The sequence below is a fragment of the Periplaneta americana genome, chromosome 9 (genome assembly GCF_040183065.1).
Source record: "Periplaneta americana isolate PAMFEO1 chromosome 9, P.americana_PAMFEO1_priV1, whole genome shotgun sequence".
In the NCBI taxonomy this organism is placed as follows: Eukaryota; Metazoa; Arthropoda; class Insecta; order Blattodea; family Blattidae; genus Periplaneta; species Periplaneta americana.
The window spans coordinates 89606430-89619144 of record NC_091125.1 but is presented as its reverse complement, the minus strand read 5'-3'; the positions used below and the strand labels follow the sequence as shown (position 1 = coordinate 89619144).

The window sequence follows — 12715 nt, the reverse complement described above, 5'->3', positions numbered from 1 at the left end:
TAAATTCCATGAAGCGTTGTTGAATGTTATGAATTCACATACAGAATAGAAGGGCGTGAAAAATTAAGTATTGTACTCCTTTAATTTGGCTCCAAATAATCTTATGTTTTGAATTTCATTTTTTATATCGATAGGGAGGCTATTAAAAATTGTTACTGCCATATAATGCACTTCTTTTTGATAGCATGATAGACTTGCCAATGGAGTATGAAAGTCATTTTTGACGCGTATTTATGCTATGAACTGTTGAATTAGTTACAAAGTTTTCATGATTACATATGAGGAAGATCATTAATGAAAAAATATACTGACAAGTCATGGATATTATTTGTAGCTTTTTGAAAATAGTCCTACATGATTCCCTAGATTTGGCACCTAATTACTCTTTTTTGTAGTAGGAATATACTGTTACTATCTGTAACAGATACCTCATTACTCGCAGGGTATGTCCGTTATATATACAGGTAGCGAGGTAATAATGATCTTGTGGGTAACCAGGGAACTCCATTTAGTCAAACAACATCATGTACCTATGTACAAAATGGAAACTTTAATTATGCAATGCATACATGAGAAATAAAAAGAGTATAAAACGTAACAAGATATATCGAATGTGGTAAAAATGTGTTTCTTAAATGTATACATATCTAAAAAAATCTGATAATTAACACATATACAACACAAAGACTCACACTCCAAGCAAAGTGTCCACTCTTCAGCCCTGTATCACAAGAGATGCAAAAAATATATGCCCTGCCAATCACGATTGCGGTAGGGATAGAACAGAACTCTCTCCAACATCTCAGTTTTCTGATTCACGAGGAAAGTCTGGCAGGAACACTTCAATGCCATACTTGAGTGTTCTATTTAGGATTTTTCCGTAATATCTCACATTTTTATATAAATATTATTTTTGCTCGTACTGTAATTGTTTGCTTTATTGTTATTTTATTTGACAAAGATAACTTTGCACATAAACGTAATAAATAAAATCAATTATGATTCTATTGACTCAAGTTTCGCTTTGAAACGCAAATATTCTAACACGTATGTGTGTGAAAAATTTATTACAGATAAAATATGATTAATTTTATTGATAATTATTGTATTATTAGTACCAGTAGTCCAGCATAGTCGCACAATATGACATTTCTTAAAAACAAAGACTTCTTCCTTACACTTTACATACCCTCTAATAAGAGTGAAACGATCAGAATCCAGCTATAAAAGGGCAGTCATTTGCTAGATACAAATATTTAACTTTTATATATCGCATTTATTCGAATATATATTCCACTTGTATCTTTATTGTCGTAAAAGTCAGGTGTTACAAAAGATTATCTGAAATATGAATAGGGAAAGAAAAGTTTTATATTTACTCTCGAAATAAAAGTGGATCTTACATGAGATGAGGTTTCTTATTCGAATAAATTCAGTACAAGTATATGAACTACATTGCAAATCACTTTTTAAACCACGATGTTATTGCAACATTTACTCTGAGAATGTCTCTCTCTCTTTTGTAATAATAAAAACTGCTCTTCACTTTGTACTATATGAGCGACTATACCAGATTCCAGACATTGCGATTAAATAGATAATGGGGAGAGTCCTGCACATCAGTCATACAATGCTGCAATATATTACACTCAAACCTCTCTTTAACAAAACTTTGGAAGAGCGTTGTGCAAGAAAGAGAGGGGAGCTAAAAAAAATGTAATCACACACATGGAAATACATTTCAGTAGTAACGAGTTAAGTGATGTAAGTAGGTACTTACAATGATTGGGAGCAGACTGCAAAGAAACCCAACTTTAAAATTTCATCACTAAAAACTAAGTCGCGAGTTTACTCATAGCAAGTGAAATCATCAGACAAGGATTTTACTAATCTGATTTATGTTTCATAACGAAGGATTAAGATTTTCAAATGAAATTATGAACTTAAATTTTCTTTCCGAAAATGTTACTAATTTTTAACGTTCACTTTAATAAAATTCAGTCCGATAATATCACTTTTTCAAAAATTGACTCGTGTTTGAGATTTCTGCCTCCATTTTTTTTTATTTTCTCTCCGTTTCATTCTCACACTTTTCGAAATGGAAACGGAAGCTAACACATTCAACACCTTTCACACTTGTGCTTCAATACAAATAATTTATATATGGTAGCTGCCAGAAGGGAACTTTTACGAGTGACGTTTTCCTTTTCACTCTCTTAATTGATTATAACTACACTAAAATCTACAATACAATAAAACTTATATTACAAGAATCTTCATTACAGAGAGGTTTGTTTTGGAGTAAAAATTGTAGGCTAATAATTAAAAATGAGAGGCAAGAAAAACACTACATTTTTTTGTGTAAATTAATGCATCAGCTTCAAGGTGCAATGAAAGATAATAATAAACATTTCTATAAGGATCTTATGAAGCATAATAATTTAGAGTAAAACTATTATCGTATTTTGATTAAACATAAATATTATTACAGTAATCGTATATCTAAATACCATACCTAAGTATCATCTTCTAAGCACCTTGCTGTGTTTAGACGTGCAAGCACAGTACATTATATTGAGAAGTTCACATTCTGACAGGCAGAAAATCTTGGAAAATTTCCATTTCATGAAGTTATGTTTACAATAGGAAGTAAGAAAGAAAGAAAGAAAAAAAGAATACTAAAAATTAAATAATATTAAAATATTCTTGAGCTTGGAGCATGTAATTTGTACAATTACATTTCAATGTTAGTTTATAACTAGGATCTGGATGATTTATAAAATAAAATTTAAATTAAAAAAAAAACTTTTTGTTTCTACTAATTATTTGTTGCACTAATTTGGGCTCAGTTTCGATATAGATCCACATTGTTTTTCCCCTACAATTACAGTTAACAAGTATTTTTATAATTAATGAGATATTTATAGGTGCATTTTGTTTTCACGATTTTCATTAATTATCCTACGTTCTGATTCTATTAAAACATCTAATACTTGCTTTCATAGTAGAGTGATGTTGGTAACACAATATTTTATTTAATATTCGTATTGAAGAAATGAATGACATTAAAGTTTTACGTAATTTAATTATATTATTATACATGTTTTATAGGCTCTAGTTTCCATGACCATGATCAGCAACGTTCGTTTCATTAACAATAAATATAAAACACACATTCACCTTACTTTCTGTAAAATCGGCAGTATGAGCAAACAGTCCGTAGCAAAAATGTAAGAAAAATTAAGATGTTGAGCATCCAGGTCCCAGTTACAAACAGTATAATATTAATTAGCTTATTTCTTGTCGTTGTTCAACGTGCTATCTTCGTAATATTATTCTTGCTAGGACCTTGCTCTCCGACAATCTCAAATCATAGCAATACCGATATATTGTGTGATGCAATGCTTTTATTGTTATGTATAAAACAAAAACACTGACACTGATAAAAATCCATTCTCAAGCATTTCTGCTTTGTTTCTCATACTCTAGCACTGATATAAACAGTGTGCTATTGAATCATCATTTCAGATTTTTTTTTTTTTTCGTTTGTTAATCTTTGGATATGATATGAAATATGTAAATAGCTGGGTGATGAATTGTACATACACGAAGGCACATCACGATATTAAGAGAGCACAATGTTCACCCTGTTTAATTCGTGAACACATATTGCTGGGATCAAATGACAACATTCATTTATTAAGCTGTTGATTGTCACTTAGAAAATTCACAAAGTCTGTGTTTCGCTAAACAAGAACTCAATGCAAGACAATCACTTTCTTTAAATTCGTAACATTACGGTATTTATCAGTAAATTCTGAGTATAAAATTTACTTCATAGAAACTAAGGGAAGTTCACTGTTAATAAGTCATAAGAAGACAATATCAGCTGAGGAAATGCTTACAAAAACACTGGGGAAAAGGGATTAGGGAAAAATTCACAAAGAAGTGAATGAATAGCATCGGGTAGAGATTACAAGAAAATCAAATTTTCATACTTACGGAGAAAATTACTATCTAATAAGAATAGAATATATTAATTTTCAAATTCAACGTCCTAAAATGATTTTTAATGTCACTTAGTAACAGTAGCAGCTAAAGTAAAAATAGGACAAGCAGAAAAAGTAGCAGTAATAGTTGTGGCAGTAGCAGAGGCAACAGCAGATGTAGTAGTAGTGGTGGCAACAGTAGTTGTGGCAGTAATGGAGGCAACAGTAGTGCAGCAGTAGTGGAGGCAACAGTAGTTGTGGCAGCAGTGGAGACAACAGTAGTTGTGGCAGGCAGCAGTGAAGGCAACAGTAGTTATACTAGTAGTGGAGAAAACAGTAGATGTAGCAGTAGTGGAGGCAACAGTAGTTGTAGCAGTAGTCGAGGCAACAGTAGTTGTAGCAGTAGTCGAGGCAACAGTAGTTGTAGCAGTAGTGGAGGCAACAGTAGTTGTAGCAGTAGTCGAGGCAACAGTAGTTGTAGCAGTAGTGGAGGCAACAGTAGTTGTGGCAGGCAGCAGTGAAGGCAACAGTAGTTATACTAGTAGTGGAGAAAGCATTAGATGTAGCAGTAGTGTTAGAGACAGTAGTTGTGACAGTAGTGGAGTCAACAGTAGTTGTAGCAGTGGAGTCAACAGTAGTTGTAGCAGTAGTGGAGGCAACAGTAGTTGTAGCAGTAGTGGAGGCAACGGTAGTTGTAGCAGTAGTGGAGGCAACAGTAATTGTAGCAGTAGTGGAGGCAACAGTAGCTGTAGCAGTAGTGGAGGCAACAGTAGTTGTAGCAGTAGTGGAGGCAACAGCAGATGTTTTATAGACTCTAGTTTCCATGACCATGATCAGCAACGTTCGTTTCATTAACAATAAATATAAAACACACATTCACCTTACTTCACCCACAACAGTAGTTGTAGTAGTTGTGGTGGCAACAGTAGATGTAGCAGTAGTGGTGGCAACAGTAGATGTAACAGTAATGGAGGCAACAGTAGTGCAGCAGTAGTGGAGGCAACAGTAGTTGTGGCAGCAGTGGAGACAACAGTAGTTGTGGCAGGCAGCAGTGAAGGCAACAGTAGTTATACTAGTAGTGGAGAAAACAGTAAATGTAGCAGTAGTGGAGGCAACAGTAGTTGTAGCAGTAGTCGAGGCAACAGTAGTTGTAGCAGTAGTCGAGGCAACAGTAGTTGTAGCAGTAGTCGAGGCAACAGTAGTTGTAGCAGTAGTCGAGGCAACAGTAGTTGTAGCAGTAGTGGAGGCAACAGTAGTTGTAGCAGTAGTCGAGGCAACAGTAGTTGTAGCAGTAGTGGAGGCAATAGTAGTTCTAGCAGTAGTCGAGGCAACAGTAGTTATAGCAGTAGTCGAGGCAACAGTAGCTATAGCAGTAGTCGAGGCAACAGTAGCTATAGCAGTAGTGGAGGCAACAGTAGTTGTAGCAGTAGTGGAGGCAACAGTAGTTGTAACAGTAGTGGAGGCAACAGTAGCTGTAGCAGTAGTGGAGGCAACAGTAATTGTAGCAGTAGTTGAGGCAACAGTAGTTGTAGCAGTAGTGGAGGCAACAGTAGTTGTAGCAGTAGTGGAGGCAACAGTAGTTGTAGCAGTAGTCGAGGCAACAGTAGTTGTAGCAGTAGTCGAGGCAACAATAGTTGTAGCAGTAGTGGAGGCAACAGTAGTTGTGGCAGGCAGCAGTGAAGGCAACAGTAGTTATACTAGTAGTGGAGAAAGCAGTAGATGTAGCAGTAGTGGTAGAGACAGTAGTTGTGACAGCAGTGGAGTCGACAGTAGTTGTAGCAGTGGAGTCAACAGTAGTTGTAGCAGTAGTGGAGGCAACAGTAGTTGTAGCAGTAGTCGAGGCAACAGTAGTTGTAGCAGTAGTCGAGGCAACAGTAGCTGTAGCAGTAGTGGAGGCAACAGTAGCTGTAGCAGTAGTGGAGGCAACAGTAGCTATAGCAGAAGTGGAGGCAACAGTAGTTATAGCAGTAGTCGAGGCAACAGTAGTTATAGCAGTAGTGGAGGCAACAGTAGTTATAGCAGTAGTGGAGGCAACAGTAGTTGTAGCAGTAGTGGAGGCAACAGTAGTTGTAGCAGTAATCGAGGCAACAGTAGTTGTAGCAGTAGTGGAGGCAACAGTAATTGTAGCAGTAGTCGAGGCAACAGTAGTTGTAACAGTAGTGGAGGCAACAGTAGTTGTAGCAGTAGTGGAGGCAATAGTAGATGTAGCAGTAGTGATGGCAATAGTAGTTATAGCAGCTGTAGTGACAATTATAACTGTAACAGTAACAACGTCAGTAGAAGTGGCAGTAGTAGTTGTAGCAGTAATATTAGAAATATTAACAGTAATTGTACTTGCATCAGTAGTGACAGTGGTGGTGGTTGTAGCAGCAATAGTAATAGTGGTAGCAGCATTAACAGTATTGTACTCCTTCTTCTGTTTTAGTTAAGGTTTAACATACTCAATATAACTGAGCATTAAAAAATATCAGTTCTTTGAGCACAGTGAGGCTTGTCTTAATAGTCACTTGACTTAAGAGATCACCTCACTAAGAGGCAGTCACTTGACAACCACTGTTGTTAGTTGTTACCATATCAACAATGTAATGTACGATTAAAATTGATTTTCGTATAATTATAACCTAGAAGAACTTGGAATGTTCTGCCATCAGTAACAGTTTAAAACAGGTTTCTTATTATAAACTGTGTGTTTATTGAGTGTCACAGACTATTTCAACAGCTTCAGCGTCACCAGCACATCATAGCACCTCGTGTTCATCTCGTTCCTAACAGAGTACTGCAACTAGTAGTTGTAGGGTCCATATTGGGAGCCGTGGTAGTAGGGCCCAGGGTATGCAGCAGGTGCTGGATAACCTCCTGCCGCATATGCATACTGCTGCTTCTGTGGGTACACTGTAACAACACGTCAAAATGGTCAATACGTTATATTAATAGTACTGTAGCTCTATATAGAAATGGTGGCCCTTCTACAGAGAATCAGTTCTCAAAAAGACAACTTCTTTCTTAAAAATTATCCCATTATACTGCTATCAGAAGTAACCAAAGAACTAATGAACGGATTAAATAACACAATAACTGACTAATTAAACTTATGACTAAATAACTCTCTAACAAAGTTAAGTAAAGTATTATATATTAAATAGTTACCTAACCAAGCAGAAAAATTCTATTATAAAATCGCATTATTAATTTTTGAGCCAATTACTGAATTGTCAAGCGCTTAGCAAAAGAAATCAGCCACTTTCCACTATATTTTAGTTTGTTCACTAACCAAAATTCAACCACGGAACCAATTGCATCTATACAATTAACCAAATACGAATCTAAGTACCAGTAATTACTAGGTAACTAAAAAACTTCATACATATGGTAAAAGGTTAATTAACAAACTAATCAAATACTGACTGATCGATCGATTTCAATCAACAGATCATGTAATTGATCAAATGACAAAAGTCACCGATTAACTTTATAGGCCTACCCAACATAGCCAACTGACTAAATACCGTACCTAACTCACTAACTAGGCCTACATAACTCACCACCTAATCGACTAATTGATTATCCAAATAAAGGAGGGGACATGATAGGTACCTATATCACAATAACAATAAAATAGACACAACGATTACAAATTTTCAAACACAAAACACAAAGCAGTGAAAATAGAAAAGTTAATATAAAAATGATAGATAAATAAATTCACAAAAACTGCAATTGTTACTGTTACTGTGTTAGTTCAGATTACTTTCATAACCCTGTTTAAGTGTTCCATTCACAATGTGTTAGGTGTGCAAAACAAGACAATTCATTTAATAAGTATCCACCATAAGCATGGCTCACAAGTCAGTATGTCTCTGTGCTGCAAGTTTCACAATTTAAAATGAAAAGATGATCATTTAACGAGGAAAGATGTATGTACCATATACATTCGTATGCCTGATGGACTATGAAATTCTTGAAATCTGACTTCATGAAAATACTACTACATATTACGCAAATGTGTTGCTTGTAATTACTTCATTCGAGAAAGATTAAATCATCGCCATACTATGATGTATAATAATTTTTAATCAGGCAACTATGGCACAAACTTTTCGAGTTTTCATTTTGAAATGGCTTCATTTGGACTGTTTTTAGTGGAAATGAAAGCTGAATAACAAGCTACTTACTTATATTATCTCCAGTTGCATTTTGAAACTGTTTTTCCAACGTTTAATGAAAAATTTTTATAAATTGTATGTAAAATTTTCTTGAATGTTTTGGGTAGAGTAACATAATTCTCAAAAATTCATTTCACTGAATAAAAACATCAAACCAAAAGAGTGGGTTAAATGACAGATCTATATAGCAAGTCACGTCATGTCGTGTCATGAGTTGTGTAGTGTTGTGCTACTGGTGACCAACATTCCCCTCTATATTGCGTGTATAAAGACTTTATAATTTTGTGAGTTCAGCATTTGTAACAATAAACTTTCTTACTTTAATGCATTATAGAAAACTTTTAAAACCTTAAACAAATCGAATCAGACCTTTAAATAAGTGTTAAGTCGCATTTCATGAAAATTATTCAGAAACTTTACCATTCACATAAATCTAGTTCATCATCATCATCATCATCATCATCATCATCATCATATCATATATCATATATCATATATGAAGAGTCCACTGCAAGAATGATGGATGTCATTTGGAATACATTTTGCAGGAGAAGCAATTGAAAGTTTGAAATGCTTAGCGCTCAAAGCTTAACTGTGATTTTCCAATCATTACTGGACAATGACTATCAGTGTTAATTCAATATAACTCTGTATGTACATTCTATATGTCTTAAGCTATGCATTGACAGTCTTGGTTCATTTTCGACAAGAAAGTGACATCCATCATTCTTGCAGTGGACTCTTCATATATCATATTATTATTATTATTATTATTATTATTATTATTATTATTATTATTATTATTACTACTATTACTATTATTATTATTATTATTACTACTACTAATACTATTATTAATTATAAGACAAAATATGACCAGTGGTGCCATTTAAATTAACAACAGGTTCTCTCTGCCAATGGCCGAAAATTTCATCATTTTAATATCAAATCTATTAAATACAGTAATAATAACCGACTACAAATAAAGGAAAATTGCAATGCAACATGCTATTACATAATTGTGTGTAGAGTAATTTTATCACAACACCAACTTTGAATATCTGAACACACCGACAATTTGTTTGTAACGTTCGAAGTTGCATCTGCATATATGGATATAACTTTCACTATTAAGTTTATTGAACTTTTCACTTTCCGAAACATCAACCACTGTATCGTTCATTTTACTTTTCTTGGACCAACACTATTGAAAGAAAAAAAAAACTTGACAGAAAAGTTTAATGGTTTATTGCACTACAGTATTATACTGATTGTTCTATGTGAACAGACTATTAGATAATAGACTCAAACAAAAGCAGAGCTTAAAATATGATACTGAACGCAACCAGTCCAGTGACCAATAATGCATTCAGAATTGCCAATACTCTTAATAAAAAATAATTTTCTGTATTTAAATGGAATAAAAATTTTAGGATAGATATTAAAAAGAGGAAAACGAAGTTTCTTGTTAGCGTTCTTAGTAGTGTATTTTGTAGTTGAAAGTCCATTTATTTTTTAAATTATGTTCCTAAATACTACACTTCATGGTTGTGTATGCGGTATTAGAATTGGAAGGATTAGATGACTGCCGAAGTAATTGCAGATGGATTTCAAGATTGCAGACATCATATTCCTGTTCTGATTGTCTGCACACTTGGACAGAAAGTAGCAACATAATATCACTTCGAACTGTATTGGCGTTTATTTAGCATTATATAGTATTATTTACGTGATAAGAAAAAGTCAGATAATTTTGTGTTGAATTAATGTCTTCCTTTCTTTAAATATGCTACTACTTTTAATTTAAAAAAATTTAAAGAGCTGTTTGGACGAACTGATGTGAACCAGCTGAATGACATCACTGGATAAGATTAAAATATGGTAAGTGAAATAGATGCATGTTGCATGTACCGTCGTGTATGTGGATTATAATAATTATTTCCCGACACCAAACTAATTAATCATTTTACAAAAATAAGCAGACCTCGCTTACTTAACAAAATATATTCCACTATCTGCAGTGACACTGACATTGACATTATCAATAATGATAAGCAAGACAATTATTACTGAAGCTATACACAAAATAGTCATAACTTGTATAATATATAGTATTTATAGATCTTGAATTTTTACCAAACAAGCAATATGAAGTGAAACAGTGTGGGAAATGAAAGAATTTCTCTGTGTACCCGGTATCCCCAGTAAAATATATAGTACCATATTCTTCCTGAAAGTCTTTGAAGGAACAATGATATATTGTTGCCATCAGTCGAAGCTCTGTTGTCATACAGTGACAAGATTTTCATAATTTATTTGGTATTTTTAACAATGCTCTATCAATAGCGAGAACATCCAGTGTCTGTAAAAGTGCTAATAGCGAAATAGTTTTTGGCGAGTTCAGTCCCGAGAATTCACCAAGGAATTACCTGACATTCGCCTTAAGTTAGGGAAAATCATGGGAAAAGCAAACCAGGTAATCATCAGCCTAAAGGTACGTTTTCCTCAGTGCGACTATTGCGATGATCATTCAACGATGATCATGCAACGATAATCGTTGAGCACTATTTCTTTGTATTTTCTATGGAGCTGTTTTCCTCCGAGTGACTGCCGCGACTCTAGAAAATACAAAGAAATAGTGCTCAATGATTATCGTTGCACGATCATCGTTGAACGATCATCGCAATAGTCGCACCGAGGAAAATGTACCTTAAGTGGGATTCGCACTCACACCCAAGTGCAGTTTCAAAGCATGAGTCCAGTTTGTTACCCCTCAACTACACCAATGACTCGTAATTTCTACAAAACCTTAAAGTAATTACCAGTATACATTAAGGACTATAAAGAAGTATTTAGTAATAATGCAATGGTAACAGTGGTAATAACTTAACACATACAAATGATGCTTAGTATACAAAGTGACTTACAACTCACTTGATTTGCGAAAACAAGTTTAGCTGTATCTACTATCTTCGAGATCCTATCAATAAAATTTAGCACTAGCAGATGACATTTTCCACGGGAAATCGTTTCGTTTTCCCTCTACACCTCAAGACTATAGATTATGCATTGTCTCTTTAATCAACACTTTACTCTCATATATAAAAATTACTTCTAGCTTCATTGAGTCAAAACAACTGCACTTTTAATGTACACCATGATTAAAATAGATCTTTACAGTTTCACAATGGCATCATTTTGCACAGATTTGGAATAACGTAACATACTATACCAGAATGGAAAGAACAATGTCCAAGTGTAATTTTGTACTGTGCATGGCTGGTAATTCGAACATGCAACTCTCTCAGGCAGGGGCTACTTGGATATACTGAATCTGTGGTTGTTTTCACAGTTAGAGAAAGACGAAGACAATAGCCTGTTTCAGCAAAATTCCCACCTTCCCACATTTTCATAATGATTTCCGAAGGTGCAGTACATGAACCAACATTTTTGGATGTATACAGCACAAAATTATCTAGATTTCTACAACTGGCCACCATGATCACCAGACTTAACTCCAGACTTAGGGTATTGTAAGGATACTGTGTATGTGTCACGGATGTAAAGAGATCTGCCGGAGATGTGACAACAAATTACTGCAGCTGCCATTGCTAACCTCTGTGTATGGCAGGAACTCGACTATCGCATTGATGTGTACCATGTGGCAAGAGATACCCACATTGAGTGTATATGACCATGAATTGAAACTTGGACAATAGCGCTTTCCATTCTGGTATTATGTTATGTCATTCCAATTCATTACAAAATTACATTGTGAAACTGTTAAAGATCTTTCTGAATCACGATATATTATTTCAGGTAAGTTTTTATTAATCCTTCCGAAAGTAGATTCTAAAGATTCTAAGGACTTAGCCTCTTGTTCAACTGCCTGATTCAATTGCATTTTAAAATATTTCAGAATATAAGATCTACTTTACTTACTTGTTACAAAATATGTTAATGGTAGAGGTAACAATGTTGGTAACCTTGTTTTCTTACCAGGCATTAGATATTGCATGTTCATTGCTTCTTCCTTCTCCCGTTCACCTCTGAGGCAAATGGCCGCTGCTGAGAACAAGATGGCGGAAACTAGCGCCCAGCCAACACCGATCCAAGCCACAATGTATGACCAATCGTAAGAAAAGATTGAGTTTTCCCTCAGAACCTGCGAGATGCTCGGGTTAGATAAAGCAGGGGTTGGGAACAAGGGTTAAGGTAAGAGATTATGGGATAAAAACAAAACAAAGCAAGTGTTAACTGTTGTTGTGTAGACACCATTGTTATTATTGGGAGGATTAGCCTCAGCCAGGAAGAGCCATGGTGCAATGAGCGTTTTTACATGTCCCCTGTCATGTCTGCGTCCTTTAGTGTTTTCGGTCTAATGGATTAACACAGGAATGAACTTTATTTGTTAAATTTGAGTAAAGTTTGTTTGTTCTTTATTGACATATAGTTTTCGAAAAAAAAAATAGTATGCAGTTCACTCAACCCTTTTTTAACAAACAAAAAATGAAAGTGAAGTTACATTTTATAATTGGAAATCAAAAAATATTTTTGTTGTTT

At 34.6% G+C, this 12715-nt stretch overlaps 1 protein-coding gene across 3 annotated transcripts in view; it reads right to left on the bottom strand.

The window, feature by feature from the left end:
- Positions 1-527: 527 nt before the first annotated feature.
- LOC138706214 (uncharacterized) overlaps positions 528-12715 on the bottom strand; it is a 195504-nt gene continuing 183316 nt past the window's right edge. For 2 of the 3 annotated variants that reach the window (XM_069835249.1, XM_069835247.1), the window contains exon 7: positions 528-6881. In XM_069835249.1, the coding sequence (XP_069691350.1) occupies positions 6772-6881 (110 nt within the window). In that variant the 3' untranslated portion in view covers positions 528-6771. Of the gene's footprint in view, positions 6882-12151; positions 12318-12715 lie in introns of all 3 variants that reach the window. The other variant, XM_069835248.1, reaches the window with a different exon arrangement.